Source organism: Arachis hypogaea, chromosome 6 (assembly GCF_003086295.3).
Source record: "Arachis hypogaea cultivar Tifrunner chromosome 6, arahy.Tifrunner.gnm2.J5K5, whole genome shotgun sequence".
Classification (NCBI taxonomy): Eukaryota; Viridiplantae; Streptophyta; class Magnoliopsida; order Fabales; family Fabaceae; genus Arachis; species Arachis hypogaea.
The window spans coordinates 15,858,947-15,885,384 of record NC_092041.1 but is presented as its reverse complement, the minus strand read 5'-3'; the positions used below and the strand labels follow the sequence as shown (position 1 = coordinate 15,885,384).

At 28.1% G+C, this 26,438-nt stretch overlaps 1 protein-coding gene across 1 annotated transcript; it reads left to right on the top strand.

Annotated features, from left to right (window-relative positions):
* The first annotated feature begins 14,888 nt into the window (after positions 1 to 14,888).
* LOC112805364 (uncharacterized) lies at positions 14,889 to 16,070 on the top strand. Its single transcript, XM_029298845.1, has 2 exons — positions 14,889 to 15,504; positions 16,054 to 16,070. The coding sequence occupies exons 1-2, from the start codon at positions 14,889 to 14,891 to the stop codon at positions 16,068 to 16,070; spliced, it is 633 nt and encodes a 210-aa protein (XP_029154678.1).
* Positions 16,071 to 26,438: the final 10,368 nt, after the last annotated feature.

The window sequence follows — 26,438 nt, the reverse complement described above, 5'->3', positions numbered from 1 at the left end:
TAAATGTGCTATCGTATGTGTCCACAATTTAGAACGAGTTAAAAAGTGGTGTCTATTGTCTCCAACATTAAATTGTTGTATGTGGGGTTTACCCTGCGAAAATTCTAATGCCCAAGTTAGAAAGGATCGAAGAAATACAGATTATACAATTATTCTGTACCTTGAAATTGAATAGTTGAACACTTGAATGTGTTTCTCTCAATCCTCTGTTATTGGAAATTTTAAGAGCATTATAGGCGACCGTGAAATTTGTTTCATACTAAAGATAGAGTTAAATTTCAATTTGGTCCTGAAATTTAGTTAGATGCTTAGAATGACTTCACAATTTTGTTGGCTCTAATTAGAACCCCCAAATTTGTAATTGTGGCTCTAACTTGTCTTTGCGATTATCTCTTTGATACAATTGCATGACACGGTACACTATTTAAATGACGTCACATTGGTTTTACATCCAAACTCTTTGGAAACCCTCTCTTTCTTTCCACTACAATCATCATAAAAGTTGCCAAACATCAAGAACCAAAGGATTTGCGCACGAAACCAATCCGTCGTCGTTTAAGTAGTGTCTACCATGTCATGTAATTGCGCTAGATCAGCATTTCTTACGCTAGATGACGGAGATGATCGCAGAGACAAGTTGGAGCCACAATTGTAAATTTGGAAATTCTAATTGGGACCAACGAAATTGTTGAGATCATTTTGAGCATCAAGCCAAATTTTAAGAACCAAATTGAGATTTAACTCTCCAAAGATATAAAAACTCCTAACAATAATAAGTATTATTTTTAACTATTATCTTACGGGTCTAATGATTTTATTGTACAAATAACATATCTATATTTCTAATCATTGCAATAAATTATTAATTATACTAATTCCTTGAAATATCATTTAATGTTACAGAGATAATTATATCTTTTTATGCAAGAGATGGCTCATGTAATTGATAATCTAATTTTATCCACTTGTTTTATAGTTATTTCTTGTTTTTTTTTTTTGCTTTAATTAATTTTATTGTGTTAAATTTTTTTTGTTAAAAAAATAGATAATACATTTTTTATTTACGAAAATATATGCGTGTATATATATATATATATATATATATATATATATATATATATATATATATATATATATATATATATATATATATTGGCTTTTTAAAAACTTAGGCAACATTACACAAAATAAATAATGATCTAAACTTAGCTTTCTTATAAACATGATCTTGTATAGCCAAAGTGCTAAACTAAGGAGAACAATAATAGGTAATATCATAAAAGACTTTACAAGGTAGGTAATGATTTTTGCGAATAACATAAATAATTAATTCTAAAATTGATTCAATAAATTAAAAATATACTATATTTTTAAATTATTTATCTAAATCTTAATATAAGAATAATCATCTATATACTTAGTAAATTGAACATCCGATATATTCACTATTCACGTTGTTTAGTATTTTTATTATCTACCTATATTTTTTTTATCATAAAAATTAGTAGTCAATATATATAATATGTAACGATCTTTCGCTATATATCTGACAGTGTTGCATTTACAAATTACAGCTTTACATAGAGACCATATTAATTGCATAAAATGTACAATGTACGATGTAAATGGAAGATACGCGTCGTGATCGATGGTGGCAAAGCTAAGGCAAACCCACCCAAAACTTTTGAAGAATAGTGGCAGCAATTTCATGCACTATCACACACACAAGGAAATAATGGAATCCAATACATAATATATGAACCCCATTTTATTTTTATTTTTTCTTTTAATGTCATACTCATATGATATCATCATTATTGCAAATGCAAACTCCATGATTCATCACAAAGCTCACAAGACGAAAACAACTAACTAATGACCCTTTTTTTTTCTTTCCATTAAATTAAAAGTTTATGAAGCTTTTTCATTTATAGTATGCTCCTCTGAATTATCTTTGGTACTCTTTAGGTAGTTGAGTTTGGTGATGGCAGTGGCAGTACCCTGCCCAATACTCTCTCAGCCTTCCCTTGCTTCCTCTGCCTTCACCGCTGGCATCACACACCGGCTACGTTGCTTATGCCACGCTATATTAAATGGCCTGCAATCTCAGTTACTTTATGTCACTTTCTTCCTTCGTTTTTATGTTTCTTCTTTTGTCATCTTTCATTAACTATTGTTAATGTATCAAGGTTAACAATAATTAGGAAAGAATTTCAAGTGTATTAACTATATCGATATTTTAATCATTTTAATCGTTAATCTCAATTATAAAAATATATATAATATATATTAGTTAAAATTAATGATTAAGATTATAGGAACATCAATGCTCTAGATACATTTAAAAAATTTTCTGAAATTTGTAATAATATGTCGCAAATTTTTTTTTAATAGTAGCAGATATGATGTTTTACTAGGAAAACGGTGTACTTTTAATATTTTACAAGTGTGTGGTGTAACACAAAAATTACACTTTACTATTTCGTTTTTCAATTAAAAAAAAAAGAAAAAAAAACAACAAAAATTTCACGCAGTCATTTCAAAAATTTCACATGATGATTTCACTTTTTATTTTACTGTAAATATTCCTTTTTCTAGAACTAGTGAATCACCACTAGTAAAATAAAAAAGAGACAATTTGTTTATCCATTTTGTAATTAGACTTCATTTGTTGTATACTAATCTGTATCAAATTGCGTTACGTTGTTAGAGATAAATTTAATGTAAATTAAACAATTTTAGAATAAAATTAAAGTAAAATAAATTTTAACAATATTTTCAAAATTTTTAATTAATTTTAAAAACAAACAATATTTTTAAATTTTTTTAAAAAATATTCATTTATATTTTTTCGCTTTTTTTTTTCTTTTTTCCTCCTCAGTGCAAGACAATAATTCTCAAGAAGTTAGGCACCGGTATATACATGGTAGAGCAAACTGGATACACTGCCTCTCTTTATCATTAAGTATAATCAAGATAAAATTAATGCCTTAGTAGCAAACATTAAATGTTCTGCAGTTTACATAAAGTGTAAGATAAAGATAATAGGCAAGCCACCTTATTATACTGAGTATTTAGTAAGTCTACCAATTCATAAGAATAATAGAATATCAACATCTTTTAGGAATAATGATAGAATATGATCACAAAAATAATAATCCAAAAGCATTAATTACATAAATAATATAATATAATATAATAATAAAATCTCCCGATCACTTCGTATCTCTTGCTTAGCTTGTCTTAAAGATTCATAAACGTGTTCCATCATTGTGTGCACAACAATTTTTGACAAAAATTTGGTTGTTGAAAGAGACAGCAGTAGCAATGATAATATATATAGTTAATAATAATGTTGAAGTAGTAATTATTGTTGATGTGAATATACTATAATATGTGATACATTGTCACCAATCATTAATATAAGATGAATAAAAGGCTAATCCGTCCTTAGTTAAAACCGAATGGAACCAAGAAAAGAATCCTTCCTTCATATTTCACAGATCAGATCGAATATTTGATGGAATTATAGTAAGAGTTTCATGGTAAGAGAAGTGCATGCAGGGGACCACAAACCATAATAAGTTAATAACATTGCTTCGGTAATAATCTTAATGGAAAGTAGGGATGATATGACTTCAATTAAAAAGTCAATTTTTTCACTTAATATTAATTTTTTTTAAGTTTTTTATTTTAAATTTTAATTTTAATTTTTAAACTCTAAATTTTTCAAAAAATAAAATAAAATATTTTTATAATCAAAAATTAATTAATTAATATTAATTAATTATACTTATTTTTTACACATCCGTGTCAATTCTCACTACTTTATGTTTTCTCATTATCTTAGCATTTTTTTTCCTTTCTTTTATTATTATTATTTTTTTTTTGTTAAAACTCCTTAGCCACGTGCAAAAATTGTACTCGCTTCTCGTGGGAAGTAGTGTGGGGACGATGGTCCTCACAATTTCACAATTATTAAAAGGATTTAATTTAACAAGTATGTCTTATTGTAGATTTTTTTTGCAAAATAAATGAAAATAATAATAACAATTTATTTTTAAACCTTTTTCTTGAATTACTTTATCAAAATATAACACCATTTTATGCCTACAAGCCAAACCGGGCAGGGGGCTAGATTATTAATTTGTTCATCCTTCTTCAAGAAACACAACAATAATATTATATCAATAGATTATTATACCAATAATTGTTTATACTTTTTTCTTTTCTCATAATAAATTAATAATGATTGTTTTATTTTACTTTTTGGATTTATTAATAGTTTGATATATCAGCAATAGTTGAAAAGGTTTTAATTGGGCATTGTAATTGTTAAGTACCCTGTACAACACAAACATGATTGGATTTTGGTTGTCAAAAAAGACAAATCGAGCTAGCTAGTTAGTTTTGTCCTACTACATATATACACCCCCTTGATTAAAAATATTAGCTGTGTGTGTGTTCGAGAAAAATAATGGCAACAAACTAAATGTCTAATATAAATTAAATCACATGCAAATATATCTCCCGAAATTTTTATTCAAGTAAATTTTGAATATATATAATTTTTCTCTCCATTTTAAATCCAACCAATCAAACACAGCTTAAGTATAATTTCTATACAATTATTTTTCTTCCTTCTTTTCAAAATAACTTCTCTTTTACTTTTGTTCAATTCACTAAAAAATTAATATATTTAAGTAATTTTTAAATGCATTCATTTTTTTTAATAAATTTAAGCATACAAATATTTATTTTTAAAAAGAATGAGTATATCATTATTAATCACTATCTCTCTGACGCGCGCACGGGTGTGTGTTATTATAGTTAAAGAAATATGAGTAATAATTAATTTAAATTAATTAAGTAATTAATTTATTCATCTACTTAAATAATCTACTTAAATAATTATTAAAAATTTAAATTTTGTAATATATTATTGACTATAAACAAAAAATAGAAATTCAGATGCATGTTTTTTTTATAAAATTAATAATTAAAAATTATTTAATATATTTAATTAAATTATTATTTAATAATTTTTTAATATTAGTTTAACATAAAAATAATTATACAGAAATTAAAAATAAATTAATCCTTAATTTGCGAAGTTAAAAAATATCATTAAATCAACTCTAAATAAGAAAGAAATGTGGTTGAAGTTAATTTGTAAATAGAAGAAAATAAAATGTGGTGGGGCCCGGTGGAATGAGCCAGTGAGCCAGCAATTCCATGGAGCTAGCGGCTTAAAATTGAGCCATTTGTTGAATGCAAAATGGTATTGACTTGACTTATTATTTTGTTCCAAAAACAAACCACCTGAACTGGACAAAACAGTAAAGTGGGTCTAAATTACTCAAATCTTTGTGTGATCCCATCCTCACCCTCACCCACTGTCCACTGTCTTTACTTTTTTCCATTTTCTTTTACCAAAAACTAATCATTTGTTTTTTTTTTTTTTTCCTTATAATGTTCACGGGTACGGTGCCTCCTCTTACATCACAACACATTTCATTGTCTCTCTAAGACAATTATTTTCTATTTTAAGTTATATTCTCTCCTTTTCAAATTATTAATTGTCCTTTTCGTTTTCTTATTCATAGTTAATTTGGAGATAAACTAGTATATATGGATGATTTTTTATTCAATAATGTTACATATATATCAAAATTAATCATATATATTGTTACGGTGGGTAACCGGAGATTAATAGATTGGATGGTGTTGGTTGACCCAATCGCTTGAAAGAGGAGGCCTTCGAGTGGGTCTGCACCTTGGGGGTCTCCGTCCGACTTGCGTGCGTGAAAGAATGGGGGGTGGTACCTGCAAAGACACTTCGATGCCTAAGTCAGCAAAGGATTAAGCAGGTTTAGAATGTATTGGAACTTAGTGATACCTGAGGGGTGTCAGCGTATTTATAGTGGCGATCTAATAACCACCACTGAAGTAGTTCCACCTTTTAAGGTGGATAACTGTCCCATTATCTTAGGGAAGTTGAGATATGGCTCCTGGAAGTGGATAGAGAGATTTTAGGGGCAGTTACTCATTTGAATGAGTGTTTATCTGCCAGCTAACCTTCGTCCCAACTTCTTTGGAGCAAGTCGTGGTGATGACCGACTTCGTAAGACGAAGGTCGGTACCGGGTAAGGCTCAATCCGTGGGGTTAGGCCTTTTGTCTGGACCTGGGCCTTTACTATTGGGTCATGGTATGAACATATATATATATATATATATATATATATATATATATATATATATATATATATATATAAATTTATTAAAAATAATTAATATATATTTATATATAAATATATAATAATTAATTTTAATAATTAATTTTAGTATGTAAATAATATTTTTTTTTATTATACTTTGTCTAAATGACTCGTCTTAGCAAGCCTATTGCTTATCTTTGTGTTTTACCGTTTTAATGTTTAATTTGAGGTTTAAATAAGTTTTTAATTATTATAATATATGTTATTTTAGTCTCTATAAAAAATTGTTTTGATTAGTAAAATTTAAATTCTTTTATTTGAATTTTATTGTTAATTTATTTCATTAAGTGTTCACGTAACAAATTAAACGTTGATATGGTACTTCAGCACTTAACAAAATAAATTAACAACATATATGAATCAAAATAAAGACATTTTAAATTTTATTGAACCTAAATAAAAAATTATAAAGGCTAAAAAATGATTTTGTTTATAGAGAAAAAAATTTTATTTAAACTTAGTTTTAATCATAAAAATATATACTTACTAGCTTCTACACATATTATTATATGTATTTAATGAAATTTGTAATTTAACCATAATCAAGTGCTGATTCTTCCAAAGAAAGAGGGACTTGCTCTAAATTGATCGAGTCAAATTAGTTGATAAATGTTTGGCATTACATTTGTAATAGAATATACGTGAATTTTAATTAGATATACCATGCCTGCTGCACTTTTCTTTTACATTAAACTTGCTCACTTTTTTTAACAGAAAAGAAAAAGGTAAGTGGCAATTAGGTGATGAGTACAAATAATATTATGTTGTACTTTTAGTTAGTAAGGACAGAACAATTTTGTCAATAACTTTTTGGCTAAGATATAAACTTTTCAATTTAAAATTTTGAAAAATTATTTTATCTCTTGCAACTTTTTTAAAAATGGAAATTTAAGTTTCTTCTAATTTTATATAATTATTTATTTTTTGTAATGTTTGTTACAAACTAAATAAAAAGCTTGAGCTTTGTTGTAAAGTTAGGATGTTTTTGGAAAAGGAGGGTGGGATAAATTTTTTATTTTCAACTTTTAAGGGGATTCATTTATTCTTTTTGTAAAGCTTGTATATCCTTTTTGAAACAAACTTTTTAAGTGATTTGGATAAAAGCTCCACCGCAATATTAAAAAGGAACCAACATTATTTAATTAATAATACATTTAGGGTTTCATAATTAATTAAAAGTTCTATGGAAGAGGAGCCGTGGTGTCTTGATACGGTTGCATTGGTTTATTTGATGATCATGCTTGTTCAGCTCATTAATTTATTAATTATATTTCTTCATTATATATATTATTTTAATAGACTAATTCCTCATTATATTATATATGTTATTGTCAGTAACAAACAAAATAATTAATGAATCGAAAATTTTTGAATAATAATTTATTCAAATATATTAAATTATTTAATAGATGTTAATTAATAATTTTATTTAAAAATAACTGTATATAAATTTTTATCTTATTAAAAAGATTATTAAAGGAGATTAAAAAAAGGTTGCAAAATTTTAAATAAAATGTAGATTATAATAAAAGTATAAATATTTTTATTTTCAAATCAATTCATTTAATGTAATGATACAATTATTACTCTTTTTTTAAATGATGAGAGAACTTATATATTATGCATGAGTTTGTTTATCAAGGTTAAATATTTATGATATGACAAGTATTATTTAAAAATTATTAGTTTATATTTTTAAAATATTTAATTTAATTTAATATATTTTAGAGTAAGTACGATTTTGGTCTCTAATATAGGGGTTGAAAATTTTTTTTGTTTTTACCCTTTTTTTACTTGAAATATCGTTTTTAAGATTTAACTTAATTTTAAAACCATCAATCAAACTAAAATACCCTTTCCCCTTCTTCCCAAAAATTAAACAGAAGCAAAAGCAGAAACAGAAGCAGAACCAGAACCAACAATAAAACAATGTAATAAACATTAAAAAAATGGATAATGGATCAACAAATCTGTATAATGAAATAATGAAACAATGTAATCAAGCAGAAGTAGAAATAGGAACAGGAGCAAAACAACAACAACAACAACAACAACAATGAAACAATGTAATCAACCAGAAGCAGAAGCAACCAGAAGCAACAATAATCAGAAATCAACAATATAATAGAAATGAAAGCAGAAGCAGAAGCCGACGAGCCACCCAAACCACCCTCCTTTCTTTTTTCTTCTTCCTCTCCTCTTTTTTCTTCTCCTTTGTTCACTGTCCCTTGGCCAATCCGCCATCACAACGCCGCCACCCTTTTTTTTCTTCTCTCTTCGTGCTACCCTAACGCCAACGTCACAGCGGGAAGTCCTCTTCTCCTCGCCCGACTCACCTCCAGTTCGTGCCATCTTCTTTTAGCTCCACCATCACCGTCAGCCTCTCCTTCACCCACCATCATAAAACCATTGAAGACTTTCGCTGTTCTTGCCTCGAACCAGAAACCACCACCATCGAGCACTTCCGCCGAACCTACAAAAGCTGTGACGAGTTCCAGCGACCGAACGATGACGAGGAGCAGCGGCGACGAATTTCCTTATCCTTTCCTTCCCCACCTCCATCATAAAACCACTGAATTCTTTCGTTGTTCTTGCCTCGAACCAGAAACCACCGCCATCAAGCACTTCCGCCGAGCCCACAAAAGCAGCAGCGAGATTCAGCAACCAAACAACGACGAGGAGCGGCAACGGCAGATTCCCTTTCCCTTTTCTTCCCCACCTTTTCTTTCCCCTCTTCTTCCCTGAAACCCCGCGTTATTCCCTTTCCCTGTTCCTAGCCTTTTAACCCCTTTTATATATATATATATATATATATATATATATATATATATATATATATATATATATATATATATATATATATATATATATATATATATATATTTTAATTAGGAGTAACTTGGTAATAAAAATTAAATTTTTTGGTAAAAAAAATTTTAAAATTAAGTTAAATCTTTGAAATTATTTTGTAGGCAAAAAAAGACCAAAAACAAAAAAAAATTTCGACTTCTACGTTAGGGACCAAAATCGTACTTAATCCTATATTTTAATTTTATTTATTTAATTACTAAATTAGACTTTATATTTGTGAATTTATGATTTTCTTTGTTTTAATCTAATAAGAGGTTATAAATACCTCCTTAATTATTTTAGTCATAATATAAAATGTTTAGAAAAATGTCAAAATATTTTTTGATTTTGTGATGAAATTATAATATAGATAAATAAAATTAAATAAGTTCATTTTTTGTTGTATTGAAAAATTAGATAAAATTGTAGAAAATTAAATGATTTTTTTAATTTAATTTTTAATTAAATTATAGTATAGACAAATTAAATTAAAGATTTTATATTTTTCATCAAAAAATTAACTAAAAAATTGAGATCTTCCTTTCTAAATTCAAATATTAATTAATTTTTCACCAATCCCCTACCATATATATTGACTAGGATCAACTGTTGCATATAGAGGCTTCTTCACAGTTAGTATTTGGTAAGAGAACTGAAATAATCTTATTTCTTGTAAAAGCGCTGATGGTGTAGCAGGCATTTTTTTTGTCCATGTGTCAATATTTTGAACAATCTTAATTATAATATGTACTAATTAATATTTGTAATATCTTTACTATTAGAATATCATGTTTTTTATTGTTTCATTCTAATAGCACGAAGTATTACGACGATTTCATATATATAATAATAAAATAGGAGTCTGATTCGAAATTGTATTGCAGTTTTTCTTTAAAAAACCGGAAAAATATTTTATCTTGAAAATAGACAAGCATATACATATATACAAAAGTTTTTACATAAATAGCTTATGAATATAATATACATACAGAACATAAAATTCCTATCCCTCTTTTAAAATACAATATTGATAGCGAGGAAAAAATACATAACAATTAAACTAATATAACAACAGAACCGTATAAGCAAAATTGCAATAAAACTCTTTGTAAGCCTCTTCGTTCGTCTCCTGAAAAGATAAAGCTGTAGGGGGTGGGAACCTAACCACACGATCTCACCACAGAGTTTCAGAATTGTCATAAGAAGATATTTAATAAGAAAATCGTTTTTAAACTCAGTGATTACCGTTGTCTTATGAATCTTTTGAAAACCAATGGTTTACCTATAAAAGAATTCAAAACATTTATAAAAAGAAATTAGTTAATTAACCAGAAATCCAAATTTCCTTTTCAGATAAATGAATCTTAAAAGTCCCCTAACAATATGAATGACCAATCTGTTCCAAACATAGGTTCATTAAGCCTATGTTGAACCAGTTTGATATCCATACTTTACTAAACCTCAATCAGAAATCAATCACACAATCAACCAATATTATCATCAATTTAGCACCAAAACTCAATCTCAAAAGTACCACACCAAAATGAACATAAGCAAAATAGAAAAGGAAACCACAGGCATAGGTAACAGCTACAGCAAGTAGTTCAGATAGCAATTAGAGATAGTTTAACAGTTAGGCAAACTAAAACAAATGCAAACCCAAACAAGGCACGCAAATGTATATGATGCATGTCTGTCCTATGGCTAATGAGCTCATCTGTCGGTTATACAGACAATCTGACAAATCCAGTTTGCTAAACCTTTGGACCGTCCCCCAACGCACATCCCCATGAGTCTATGTATAGCTTTTTCTCATATATATATATATATATATATATAAAATCACTCAATGGGGTACTATTCCTAGAAATTTATAAGTGTCCGGTCACCCTTACGTCGTAGGATCAATAGAGTATCGAGTTTCAACCTGGAGCAAGTGGTGACAAGCCACTGCGTCTACCCCAAGGAGACTCATGTCTCAGATAAATCAAATTCATAAGTCATATGAATAATTCATTCAACATTCATCAATATCTAAGTCAATCTCAATATCATCATCATTCGTCAATCTATGTCTCGTTTCTAAATTCATTCAAAAATCATATTTCAAAGTCAATTCTTATTATCCTTCTTTCTATTCCATTCTTCAATAATCCTAATTCAAAATATAATTCTTTCTTTGCTAAATAAATCAATCTTAAAAGATATAATGTTTAAAACTAAATCTTTTTAAATAATTACTTCAAATGAAACTTCCAATTTTATAAAATTTTGGCAGCATCTCTTCTAAAACTCAGACTCTGCCACCTTTTTTAGGTTCCATCCAAACATTCCTCAAACCCTTTCTCAACCATTTCCAAATCTCAATCATTTTCCAAAATTCAACCAGGTCTAATATCAAATTATTTTCAAACCGAACCAATTCCAATAATAAATCTCTTTTTAAAATCAAACCAGCTCAAATATTAAATTATTTAATTATGAAATTATACTAACTCAAAATCAAACCGCTTCCAGAATCAATTTATTTTCATATGTCAAATCATTTCCAAAGTCGATTCATTTACATTACCGAATTAACTCTAAAACTAAGAAAACCCACTTTTCATATTAACCAAGTAAATAACTTTTCAAACCAATTTCTTATCAACAACCGTACACCACTCAAGCAATCAAGCAATCAATAATTCAGTCTAGAAAACAACCACATCCACAAGACAAACATAATCAAAGATAGGGACAGATTTACTCACCACCTAGTGGGGGCAGTTGCCCCCAGTGAATTTGAAAAAATTAATCAGTACTTCTTAGTGAATTGTCTAATTTGCCCCCCACCATCTAATTCATTTTGACCCCACTCCCCACCCTCCAAATCCCTAACTGACTAACCCTTCTCCTTCTCCCCTTTTTGAATTTTGTTCTTCTGCTCCAGCCTCCAACCTCCACTTCTCTCAGTTACTGTTGTCTGCCGCCATTCGCCCACTCCGCCAGTTTCTCTGTCGCTGTCCCATTCGGCCTTTCTCCCGCGTCGCCTCCGTCGGTTTCTCGTTGCATCACCGCATGCCCGCGTCTGGTTCTGCCGCTGCGTTCCTTCAGCAGTTCAACGTTTGGTGTCTGGTGAGGTCTTCTTCTTCTTCCGCGGTCTTCACAGCTTTAAGCCTTTAATCGTCGTCTGGTTCTGTCTTCCCGTTCTTTCGGCGTCTAGATCTGGTTCTGTCTTCAGCAGTTCAGGGTGTGCGGGGTATCGCTGGTTCTGTCGCTGGGTGCCTGGGTCCTGGACTCCTGGGTGCCGCTGGTTCTGCCATTGGGTACTGCTTATGATTTGTGTGGTTCTGTCGCTGCGTACCTGCGTTCCTCTTCTCAGTCTTCTGGATTTGTACCTGCGTTCGTTTTCTGCTGCTTATGATTTGGTTAGGTCTTACTGTCTTAGCCTCTTAGATGGTATTTGTGTTGGTTTTCTTAGTCTCTTGGTCATAATTCATATAATTAGTTCACTTAGTTACTTCATTCAGTTTTTATTCTCATTTGCTGCATTGTTATTAATTTGATATAGTTCATTAATTTATTCTGATGTGATTGAATTTATTCTAATGTAATTGTGTTCTGAATTTCTGATAAAATTCTAATGTAATTATTGGTTACTTTGTTAATTAACAATTGTGTTCTGTTCTGATGGAATTCTAATGGAGTTCTAATGTAATTGTGTATGTGTATTTTGATGGAGTTCTAATATAGCATTTTATGATTTTCCTTCCTTGAGTTAGATGGGTAATTGGATATGGTTGAAAGCAACAAAAAGTGCAAGAAAAACAGCAAAACATTTGTGCATGGCTTGACATTTTTCCATAATAGAAAAATTGTTTTGAAAATAAAAAAACACAAATCTAGGGACTTATGATATGAATGAGAAGAATGAGAGGGATCAGGGGATTATGATATGAATGTTAGAAAGGATGATGATGTATTTATAATATGTTGAGGAAAAGGGCAAGCTTCAATGTTTCTAATAAATTAAAGCTATATACTCTTATATATATTCTTATTTTAATGGATCTTTGACGAGTCACTGATATAGGTTTCATTAATTTTATTAATTGATTAATTTTGTATTTATAATTTTATAGTGAACTTCTTAATTTGTATAGAATTATGAATTAATTTAGATTTATAATTTTATTCTATTAGTAATGGAGAAATATTTCAAAAGAACTTTATCATTGGAGATTGGATCTCAAAACAATTCATCGACTTCTTCTAATAAGAGGAGATTTTTAGAATTCAAAGTAGAGAGTCTCATATCAGATCCAGGACAACGACCAAAGATTTCAAGTTATCATCCGAATGACAGAGACAAAGTTAGATGTGCATATTTGCAAAAAGGTCCTTGTCAACCAAAGACTCATGATTTTTCGCAAACTGCTCGTGGTTCTTCTTTTTCGAAGATTTAATCCTAATTGGTTTGATGATTATGGCAATTGGTTAGAGTATAGTATATCAAAAGATGCTATTTTTTGTCTTTGTTGTTATCTTATGAAACCTGAGACTGAAGGTGGCGATACTTTTGTAACTAATGGCTTTTCAAATTAGAATAAAAAGGAGAGATTACAAACTCATGTTGGGATTCATGATAGTGCTCATAATTAAGTTTAGAGAAAGTGTGAAGCACTTATGAAATCAAAACAACACATTAGTGCTGCTATTGAAAAACAATCTGAGCAAGCTAAAAAGAATTATCAAATTTATTTGACAGCCACAATTGATCGTATTAGATTTCTTTTGTGACAAGGATTGGCCTTTCATGGTAATGATGAGACAGATTATTCTGTTAATCAAGGAAATTTTTTGAAACTTCTAAACTTTCTGGTGCAACATAATGAAGAGATTGATCGTGCTTTCAAAAATGCTCGTGGGAATCTTAAACTAAGAGCTCCCTCAATTCAAAAAGATATTGTAAGAGCTGCTGCAAGTGAAACGACAAAAGTTATTGTTAATGATCTTGGGGCTGTTTTGGTAGATGAAGCCCACGACATTTCTATTAAGGAGCAAATGTCAGTTTGTTTAAAGTATGTGAATAAAGAAGGGAAAGTTAGGTGTTCATGTTTCCAATACTAATGCTTTATCTCTAAAATTAGCATTGAAGTCATTATTAGAAACATATAATTTAAGTCTATCAAGAGTACGTGGCCAAGGATATGATGGTGCAAGTAATATGCAAGGAGAATTTAATGGTTTGAAAACTTTGATATTGAAAGAAAATTCTTATGCTTTCTATGTACATTGCTTTGCTCACCAACTTCAGTTAGCTCTTATAATGGTTGCAAAAAACAAGTTGAAATTGCTTTGCTTTTTAATTTGTTAAACAATTTGTTCAATGTTGTTGGAGCTTCGTGTAAACGAAGAGATATGCTTCGTGATAGTCAAATGACTAAGACAATTGAAGCATTACAAAGTGGAGAAATTGCTAGTGGACGTGGTTTGAATCAAGAAATAGCTTTAAAAAGAGCTGGAGATACTAGATGGGGTTCACACTATGGAACTATACTTAGATTAATTTTTTTGTTTCCTTCCGTGGTCAATGTTCTTGAATATGTTGAGGAAGATGAAAATAATTCAGAACAAAGAGTTTAAGCATGTCATTTATTGAATGTCATTCAATCTTTTGAATTTATTTTCAACTTGCACTTGATGAAAAATATCTTGGGAGTTACTAATGAATTATCTCAAGCGTTACAAAGGAATGATCAAGACATCGCAAATGCTATGGCATTGGTTAAAGTGTCTAAGCAACGGTTGCAAACTATAAGAGATGATGGTTGGTCTCTTTTACTTGACGAAGTCTCATTGTTTTGTGACAAATATAATATTACTGTTCCAAAAATGGATGATATATTTGTGTCACAAGAAAGATCAAGACGCAAAGCTCAAAATATCTCAAATTTGCATCATTTTCAAGTTGAGATATTTAATCAAGTAGTTGATAGACAACTTCAAGAACTCAACAATCGTTTTACAGAAGTGGATATTGAATTACTTCTTTGTATAGCTTGTCTGAATCCAAGACACTCATTTCTTGCATTTGATAAGGAGAAGTTAATCCAGTTAGCTCAATTCTATCCATTAGAATTTTCTTCTACTCAACTTTTGGCACTTGATAGTCAACTTGAGAACTTCATACTAGATGTGCGTTCTGATGATCAATTCTCAAACTTAAATAGAATTGGTACTCTTTCTCAGAAATTGGTTGAGACTCGAAAAAATATTGTTTATCCATTAGTATTTCTTCTTTTGAAGTTAGCTTTAGTTTTGCCTGTAGCAACTGCATCAGTTGAAAGAACTTTCTCTGCTATGAACATCATAAAAAGTTGGCTTCGCAACCGTATGGGAGAAGAATTTTTAAATGATTGTTTAGTGACATACATAGAAAAGAGACATTTGATTGTATTGACAATGAAAAAATTATTCAATCTTTTCAAAATATGAAACCCAGAAGAATGAAATTTTAAATTATTTATTATTTAAATTATTATTTTATTATTTTAATTTGTTAGTTAAATAATTTGAAGAGTAATTATATTTTATAACACTATAGTATAATTATATAAACTATTATTATACTATATATATTTTGCCCCCACTGATAAAATTATCTGGATCCGTCACTTATCACAGAAATATATTTTTTTGCATCAATATCTATTTATAACAACTCTGTAATATAAAATAAATTTTAAGAAAAACTCCTATCTCACTTTAGTCAAAGCTCAGTAGTTAGACGCATTAATTCCTCTTTTGATTATTTTCAATTTTACAGCAGCGGAAGCAACCTTGTTTATTTTCAAGCAATATTAACAGCGGCATCAAGAATCGCAGCAACAACACTTTTCTGACATAAATTGGAATTTAATGGGAAATTGATATTGAGCAGAATTAGAACAAAATTAGTAATGCAATATTACGATAAATTGAAACAGAACCAAATAATCTCATCACGAGAAACAAAGTAGCAGCGACCCTTTGAACCGATCCGGTGGCAGCTCTGGCAACTACCTCTTGTGACGGGGGCTACCAGAAGCTCCGGTGGTTCAACAACAACCTTAATTTCGATGTGCAAATACCGAAACTCAAATCTACGGTACCAACATCTCAAACTATCTAATTATAACAGACACTGATTTCAAGAGGTTTCAGAAACAAAATGCTTACCAAGAAGACAGGAGTTCCGACGGTAGTTTTCAGCAACCACACCCGCAGCAGCGCAGCTTCCAACAGAACCAAATTGAGCGGAAATAACCTTCGAGTAACTCCGGTGAGCTTCATCGGTGGTAAGAATGGCAGTCCCAATGGCCAGAGGCTCTAGTAGCGGTGGTGAGATTCGGCGGTGGCGAATCTGGCGGCGATAACTCACGATAAACTCTTAGCACAAACAGCCTAGCAATAACTCTCATGGTAATGGAGAACTTAACGGATAAAGAAGTTGAGACAGGGTTAGAGCTTACCAACAGACACAGGCTTCAAAGGTGGTTTCCGGTGACAACAGTGGCGGCAAAGAGCTCCGGCGACGTAGCAGAAGTGCGGGCGTAACGACGGCGAACCCAGCAACGCGACGAGGACGGCAGCTCCGTGACGATTCCCTATCGTGTGTCCTCTGTTTACGACTCCGACGGTGGCAACGGATGCTAGACGACGCAGCATCCTCTTCTCCCTCGCGAACTCGTCTCCCTTCCTCTCTTCTGTTCCTTGCGCGAGAACAATGGGCGGCAAAACTGGCGGCACGAGACGTGTCAGCAAGGCAAGCTTGGCGGCAGAACATGGCGCAGTGGCGGCGAAAGCTGGACGCGGTCTGGGTAGCGACGTGACGGAGCATGCAGCAAGTTGGGCATGGTGGCGAGGTCTCCTTCCCTCTCTTCCCGTTCAGCTCTCTCAGATCTCCTTCTCTTCTCCTGTCAATAGCGGCAGCAACGGTGGCAGTGACACCCACCACGCCGCCTCCCTTTTCTCTTTTCCTTCACCAGTCTCTCTTCCCCTCTGCTCTCTCCGTTTCCTTTTTTCCCTTTCTTCCTTTCTTTGTTTCGTTGGGTTTGGGGGTGGCTAGGATTGCTGCACTGAGAGAAGAGTGAGGGTGGGTTAGGGTAGTAAATTAGGGTTTGTTTATAAAATTGGGAGTTTTGGGTTTAATTTAGATTTAGTTAATTTTAATCAAATTAGAGTATAGAGTGTTAATTTAAAATCTAACTTAATCTTTAAAATTATTTTAAAATATTATTTATTTATCAATTTGATAATTAACTTTTAATTAAGTATTCTAATTTAAAATATAAGATAATATAATTAATTTTTTTTGTTTATAAAAATTAAAGTATTAAATTCCGAAATCTCAATTATTTATCCTAAATCATATAAAATTCTTATTATTTTACATTTACTAAACTTTATAATTTAAATATAGAAAATAATTTGATAATTATAAAATCAAATAAAATCTTAAATTATTTTTAATTCAATTAATCAAAATTTATTTAATTATCTTTAATAAAATAATTTTTGAAATTAAAGTACTTAATGAATAAATAAATCAAAATTAACTCATAATAAGATTTTGTAAAAATTTTAGGTCTTATAATATTAGTATTAAATTTTAGCTAATTTATATTAGTTTAGTAAAATGTTATTTATTTATTATCTTAAATTATAATTATACATATACCATTGTTGATTTGTGAATATTTTTATTTATAAGTTTTTAAGCTGAATTATAGTGTGTGATTGAATTATTTTGTATTATGTTTAAATCAATTAAAATATTTTTTATTATTATTAATTTTTTACTTTTATTCATATTGTTAAAGATATATTTATTGATATGTGTACTCCTATTAACACTACAACAATATAGATTATTTTTTAGGGTTATAATGTGTAAAAGAAAATTAAAATTTGTCAAAAAAATAAATTTTGACACTATTTTAACTATGAAAATATGTTAATAAAAGTTTTGTCAAAAATAGTATTTTTAACATATAAGCGATTGTGAAAAAAATTTAAATCTTATTTGATAAATATTGGCTGTCAAAAATAATTTGTTAGAAAATTTTGAGAACATATTTTCTGTGATACTTATTAATTGTCAAAAATACTATTTATTTTGACACTTATTGACTATAAAATATTCTCAACAAAAAATTTTAACAAAGAATGAGATGTGATCTTGAAACTAAAGAATAAATTGAGATTTTGAAGATAAAGAATGAGTAGTATAATCCTAAACTGAGAGAAGTGTGATGTCAAAATTAACAGAGCCCAAAGAAGAAAAAAACAAATGAGTGTTAAAATTGAGGAGTAATTTTCTACGGTCAAATTTTTCGTCAAGAAAATATAGAAAATTTGACATTTGTGATCTTTGTCAAAAATATATATTAATTTTGACATTTAATTATGGTGTTAAAAAATAAAATATCAAAATAACTCCATTTTCTTGTAGTGTAATTTTTTTTTGGAAAAATAATTTCATGACATAATATTAAAGTTTTTATAACTTAAATTCTAGGTTCGATTCTTTTTATTTTAAAAGAAAGAATTTCAATATTAAACATAAAAAAAAAGAAAAAAATCTATATAAAAAGATTCACACAGATCCAAAACAGACTATTAAGCGAGGATCATGCTACATATATAAATAATAAAAAAAGATTTTATGATATATATTTGCAAGTTGCAACCTGCTGAAATTTATAGATAAGAATCCAATAAAGATAGAAAATGAAAATGAGAAACTCATACATGAGAATGAAAGACGGAATAATACTTAAACTTACCATTAACGAGTCCATGTTCATCTATTTGTTAATGCGAAGGGATAATAATTTAAAATTATTTTATTTAATTTAATATTTATAATTTTATATATATAGTATTTATATTATATATTTATTATATATAAAATTATTCAATTATTACAACAGTAACTAAGAATATAAAATAAAATCATTTTAAACTATTTTAGATTAATTTTTTTATGATTTTCTAAACATTTTTGTTCCATTTTTAATCACATGCATGGTTCATGCAAACAACTAACAATAACAACAAATTAAATAGGCACGCATTTATATGCGTTGATGATCACGGATGAGAGTATATATATATATATATATATATAAAGCATTCAAACAAAAAATATATGTATTTTTAGACTCAAGAAGAATAAAATCTTATGGACTGCGTCACACACTATTGGTTGTGGAGAAAGACATAATGAAACCCTATTATTTTTCGGTACAAAAGAAGTGGACGATTTGCTTGGTGAGAAAGTCGAATACCATTTCAGCACCAATTTAGAATAATAAAACTGGTTTGATTTTAGAAAGTTCGTATACTACTGTTATTACTTATTATTTCCCATCAAGTTTTATCGGTTTGGTTCATTCCGAATTCTTGAATTCGAAATGAAAGGGTTGGGTTCGCTTTGACCGTTAAAAGTAGGTAACCCGTTCCCCCTGTCTTTTGTTTGTCTCTATTGCATTCTATCTCATCGTATACCGTTCGGTTCTGCGATATTTGAGAATCGCCGTCCTTTCGAGAATTTCATTTGTACAGAAGGATTCCTTTCCTCACGCGAAAGGAAAGGTCGTCAACTCCATTTGTTAGAACAGCTTCCATTGAGTATCATACCTTTTTTTAATAGAATAAAGAGTAATATTTTAACGGGTCTCTAAAAAAATTTTAGTCAAACATTTTAATCTTTTAACAATTTTAATAACTAGTAAGTCTATAATTTTTTTATTTTATTATATAAATCAATTTTCACATCAAATTTTAATAAAAAATTAGATAAATTAATCTCTATGGTTATTTAACAAAAACATACTAGTCTTTAAAAAATAAGAATTTTTAACATTTTCACATTAGTTTTTCTATATAAACGAACAATTTGATGACGAATGATTTATCTAACATAATAAGAACTAATTAATTTAATGATTAAAATTTGTTAAGAGTTAAAACATTCAGCAAAATATTTTTCAAAGATTGATTTGAGGTATTCTTTTAAAATAAAACTCGGTATTAATCTAGTTTTTATCGTAATTAAGTTGAGCCACCAAAAATTAAGGTCCTTGTTGCGATTTCTTTTTTTTATTTAATTTATGAATGAGATTTGAATCTGCTATCTTTAAGTGAGTATAAAGAGATTATTTGAGTTAGTTATAGGTCATTAGAAAGTATTTTGAATAGTGGATTTATTCAATGTTTGGTGAATCATCAATTTGATATAATTTTAGCAAAAGATAAATAAAAAAATAATAAAACACATGCAAAAATTCATGTAAAATTCAAAAAGAAAAAATTGTTTGCGAAAATATGTTAAAAATATAACTATTTAGATATATATCCATATCAATTTAATTTTTTAGAAAGAATGAATTCATAAGAACTGGCTAGCTCTACCTGTGGTCATACAAAATGAAAAATAAAAATGGAAAGGAGAGCATTATTGATTATAATTATTATCGGAATGTTAGTTGTTGAGGCATTGATAGTTATTGTTGAATGAAGAGAGAGTATGATCACGTTAGAGTAGCAGAAGGAAGTGTACTAGAAACTCAGTGTCGGCATACTATTTTCATGTTAATGTATGTCAGATTGTCAGGGTTTATGCCTAAAGCCCTAAGGCAATGGGGCTCCACTCTCATTCAATCTTCTGAATTCTCATCTCAGTTGGTAATTCCATTCAATTAAAGAATCAACCTAGCTATAGCCATGCATCCTCTCAATATATATCATCATGTTAGTTCATACTCAGCCTGCTCTCCCATTATTCAATTGACACAGCTTTATTTGAAGTTAATAACAAAGATCATAATGAGAAAACAAAGCTTATTATTATTATAATTATTGAAAGGTATAGTTTAGTTAAATGGACTAAAAATCATGTTATATATTTTAACTTTATTAAAAAAATCCGTCAAAATTGATCATTCATTTGAGATACTAATAGCAAGAGAACTTGTGATTGATTTACTTCAGATCCAGAGTGAGCGAGGAAGTGACAAACAGGGATAGAGCTAGGTGAAATATGAAGGAAGAGACAGAAATTAATTTTACGGTTAAAAAAAAAGTGAGAACTTGTTTTATGTAATATTTATTAATTATTATAATAAAATAATATAAATTTTAATTATTTTTAATTAATTATTTTTATTATTAAACATTTTTATTAATTTTATAATAAAATAAAATTAAAACAATAATTTTAGAAATCACTAAATTAAAATTTGTATATAATTTATAAAAAATAGTTAAAATTTAAGGGAACATTACTCCCTTATCTATTATGAGGCTCTGTATCAAGCCAGTGATTTTGGTAGTAGAAATTTACGGGAAGTTAATTTTATATAAAATTAATAGTTGAGAATTATTAAAAGATAATTTAATTAAAATTTTTTTTAAATTATTTAATAATTTTTACATAAAATTGATTGTAATTAAGTTTTTATCAGTTTTAGCGGTGATTACTGCCGAATAGAAGGTCCATTTGCATTGACCGTCCTAGGCATAGTAGTTAGAATCTCGATTTAACTCTTACAATCTTCTGATATTACGATTTTAAATGAGTTTATCGATTTTACGAAATTTGTACTAAGTCTGACGATTTTACGATTTAAATCTTGTTAAGATTTTATGTTTTACGTTTTTTATTTACTTTTTCGATTTCACGTAAAATCTCGATTTTCTCTACCTTGGTCCTAGGATTAATGATATAGGGTGTGTTTGGTAAATATGTTTGAAGGAAATGTTAGTGTTGTAAATGTGAGAAGTGTTAAAGTTAGTCTTACATCAAAGAAAGTAAGAAAGAGTGAGGAGTTTATAAGATGAGAGACTTTGAATTGGATGTGTATCTTTTCATCTTATGTTCTCTCACTTGATTCTTTTTGTTTGGCTAATTTTTTTCTCTAGAAACGCAGAAGTAATTTTATTAATAAAATTACGTTTACAAGAAGTAATAATTTTTAATTTCTCCGTTGCACTAACCTATTTTTAGCCACTATCTTCAATATTTATTTATTTTTACCAATTTTATTCTTTATACATATTATTGCATTATTTATAAAATTCTTATTATTTCTCTCTATATAAACTCTTTTTTTATTATTTATTATTTATATTTTTTATTAATTTTTTATTTGACATTATATATTTTTATAGTTATAATTTTTGCGTATTATATTTATTATTATCTTTTTATAATAAAATTTATTGATCCCATTAAGTAAAATAAATTAAACAAAAAAATTAATAATAATAGTTAAAAATTATAACGTATTAAAAAAGAGTATTAAGAATATTAAAAATATACTATATAAAAAATATATAAAAAAAATATAAAAAAATTAAACATGTATAAAAAAATAATATTATAATTTAATGTCATGTTCTTTTAAGTAATTATTTATCTAAAAATAATTTTAATTAATATTATTCAAACAATATTTATTTTATTAAAATTAATTTTAGTATAAAATTGTCAAATATAAATCATGTTGACACAAATTTATTTATACTTAAAATCAATTCTATAAAATTATTTTTATTAAGTTTGATAAATCACAATTCAAACACACATATACGTTCGCATTCGTTGTACGGTGAATTTAGTTGTTACCAAATTATTATATAATAAAATAGAATAGATTTATAAATATTTAAGACAATTAAATTCAATAGAATTTTCTTATAAAGTGTCCATCAAATATTTTGGCAACTTTGTTACCAAAAAATATCTGAAAAGTGTTTTCACCCAGCTGTTACATTATTTTGTTCTGACACGATGGCTCTTGGCAATAAGGGCCCCGAAGGGAAGTGATGACTAAGTGAGGAAGGAGGAGGACAGAATGAGTTAGATCACTGCATGCATTCAATGAGATTTGCAAAGATCTCATAATAATAATTTAATTCAATTAACATTTTAATGCGTTACATACTTCAACTTTAATATTTTAATATACTCTATCTCGCAGGCAGTTACGTTTAGGGAAGAAAAAGAAAAAGATATGCGAAAATCTTTCAGTACACCGTACACCGTCCTTTGAGATTTAGGGTTGAATATTGTGGTCCATTTGCCAATGAGGCATTAGTCATTAAAAAAAAAAAATTCTATAACCAAGTAGAGTAAAACTGTTTTTTTTTTTAATACATTAAGAGATTTTGTTATTTATCAAAATTAATTTTATTTATTCAAATAATAAAATTGCTATACATAACAAATGCTCATTATATTTTTTGATGTGTTAAAAATATAATTTTTCATAATTTTTCTATTAATTTAAACTTTTAAAAAATTATATCGTAATACATATATGTTTTGTTTTATATTATAAAATTTTATATCTCTCTAAGATAAAGTATCTACATAATTTATGAGTGTAAAATATATTTTACCTCATAAACTAGCTTTAATCGGAGTTATTTGAGTTAAGCATATTCAATCCTAATTCTAATACAATATTAATTAGAGATTATTCAATCTAATATTATTGAGTCACCCACCACTTACAAATGTTTATGCTTCAAACATGAAGGGATCGACCAATTTATTATAAGTCTCACATTTTTTAAAAATAAAATATCTAAATAATTTGTAAATGTGAGATATTTTTTCACCACATAAACTAACTTTTGACGTTGATTTAGACCTATTTAATTTAAATTCTAATATCTAAAAAAATATATCTTAATATTAGACGATTGTTCTTCTAATTCACTCCTGGCCTTGAACGACCGGTAGGACTAATATTTAATTTGGAGCATAATAATATTTACAAAATTGGACATTTATGCTTGGATTATCCAACTATAACCATATTATAATATAATCAAAATCAAAATCTCAATTTTTTTTAATTTATTTAAATTTTTATACAATTTTTTTCTTTTTATTTTTGCCTTATGATAATTTTTTTTTAGTTTATCAGTGATTAAACTCTAAATTTTTTAATATAAAAATTTTAATACCATATCATAAAATTATTCTTTACCCTTAACACATACAATATGTTGGGAATATCTGAGTCTAAAACTAGAATCCACGAAGATGTAGGTAGATGAGATCAGAAATAATAGATGAGGTTTTGTCACGTTGTACAAATGTTGCATGTATATGTATATATGCTAGCTAATTGGTATTTGTCGTCTCCTCTGCAAGTGTCACGAGAGATTCCCAAACAAAGTTCCCTCCCATCTAGGTAATGCACATACATAAATCAAATAAATAAACAAATAAATAGCAATATCGTTTTATACAATTTAATTTAAAGATTAATTATACATAATGCCTACATGGGTTTTCCATTTGGCCTAGCTGGCATAAAACTCAGCACATTTCTACTCTCTAGTTGACTTGCACATTATTTTGTTTTATTTTATTTTTTTAATAAATGTTGCTAATTAATAAGTGTCCATTCTTAAACATATGTATTAAAGTGTTTAACATAAATAGTTTAGCCGAAAAATTAAAATTTAAATATTTTAATGTAGAATAAAAAATATTTATTAACAAAAAAAATCAAGAAAGTCAGGAAGACACGTACGACACTAGTTATTAGAAAACTAATACATATTGTAAAAGATTTTAAAGTTACAATGAATAAAACTATTGTCATGTGTTGAAATATTATGATTTATTGACCAGCTGGAAAGAAAGATTTCCTTGAGTTATATATCTCCTCTTTTTTTTTTCCTTTTTTAATGTATTAGACTTGCGAATTGCATGCTTTAAAATTTAACTTCAAAAATAGATTAAACTAAATAATATTCTTTTTGTTATATAAATGACAATGAATTTTGAACATAAATTTTTTTTCTCACGTTAATAAATAATTATTTATATTTTTTATTTTTAATTAAAATAATCATTTTATTATGCAATAAAAAATTTGAAGTCTAAAGTTACTGTTATTAATTAAATTTTAATATTAGTCAAGTGAAATTTAAAATTATTAATTACAAAAAAGAAAAATATAAGTAGACAATGAAAATATTAAATAATGTGAATAATAGATATATCAAATGTTTAGGGTTCAGAGTTTAGGGATAAAATGATTATTTTAATTAAAAATAAAAGATATAAATAATTATTTATTAACTTGAGAAAAAAAATTAATGCAATATAAGTATTTTTAGATACTATCATTTTTTAAATTTTGGGCATTGGTAGCGACTCCATTTCCGACAACGAGAGAAAATGATAGATCATTTTTTTGTCAAGAAATATGATAAATGGTCTAATTTTTTCTTTTATTTACACTCATAAACATGTCATTATTTATTAATAGAACTAAAACGTGCTTCAATTTTTCATTTTATTTGGTTGAAAATATCATTTTGTAAAGTCTATAGCCACCATAGACACCAAAACTTGTGACCACCATAGACTACACCTATTATATAAGCCTATATGCGATAGATAAACTTCGAAAACCATGATACTTTTGTTGATTTGAACACAAATTCCGTTCTTTAGAAAAGAAATGGATATATATCCTTTAATATTATTATTGATTAGCTTTATTATCTTCATAAATGCAATATAATTTGATCACTTTATACAATAATGTATAAATAGCATAAAAAAAATCCAAGGTAATAAATAAATTTAAACATTTTTTAATATATATGGAATTTATAAGTACTTAATATGATTAATTTATTTGATAGCTCTGTATAGATGATATGAAACTCCATTTAGTGGCTATGCTGCCACCATCAGCTCACATATGGTCACAATAGACCACTATTTGTTATTGCATTTGTTGGATTTGTTCTACCTTCTATCTCAGAGACTTCATCTCTACATCGCGAACATTCTTTTCTGTTATGTATGTGATGATGAGCTTATTATACCTCTCTTTTGCTAGATACAATTGCTGACCTTATTCTAAAGGTTCTAGATTAGACTGTGGACTTACTTGCATAAATAATCAACGTCCTGTAAATTTGCAAGACTGGTAGTTGAGGTGAACGAAACCCTTAAAATAGAGATTAAGAAGTTGCTGATGAACAACAACTCCATCTTCAATGTAATATATAGGTCATTTTCTTTTCATACGAGCAATGTTAATTTGTTACTTGTCATTTATAAAAAGGTAAAATATTTTTTTTTTCCTGACATTTATGATTTTTTAAATTTTTAACATTTCATTTTATTTAATTTTGTCATTAATATTTTTAATTTGTGTTAAAAATACTCCTAGACATTATCTTTATTTAATACGTTAATAAAAATAAAATTAAAAAGGTCAAGAGATCATTTTAACAAAA

Bases quoted from the DNA above. Each gene is read 5' to 3' on its own strand.
- LOC112805364 (XM_029298845.1), top strand. From the start codon at position 14,889: ATGGCATTGGTTAAAGTGTCTAAGCAACGGTTGCAAACTATAAGAGAT.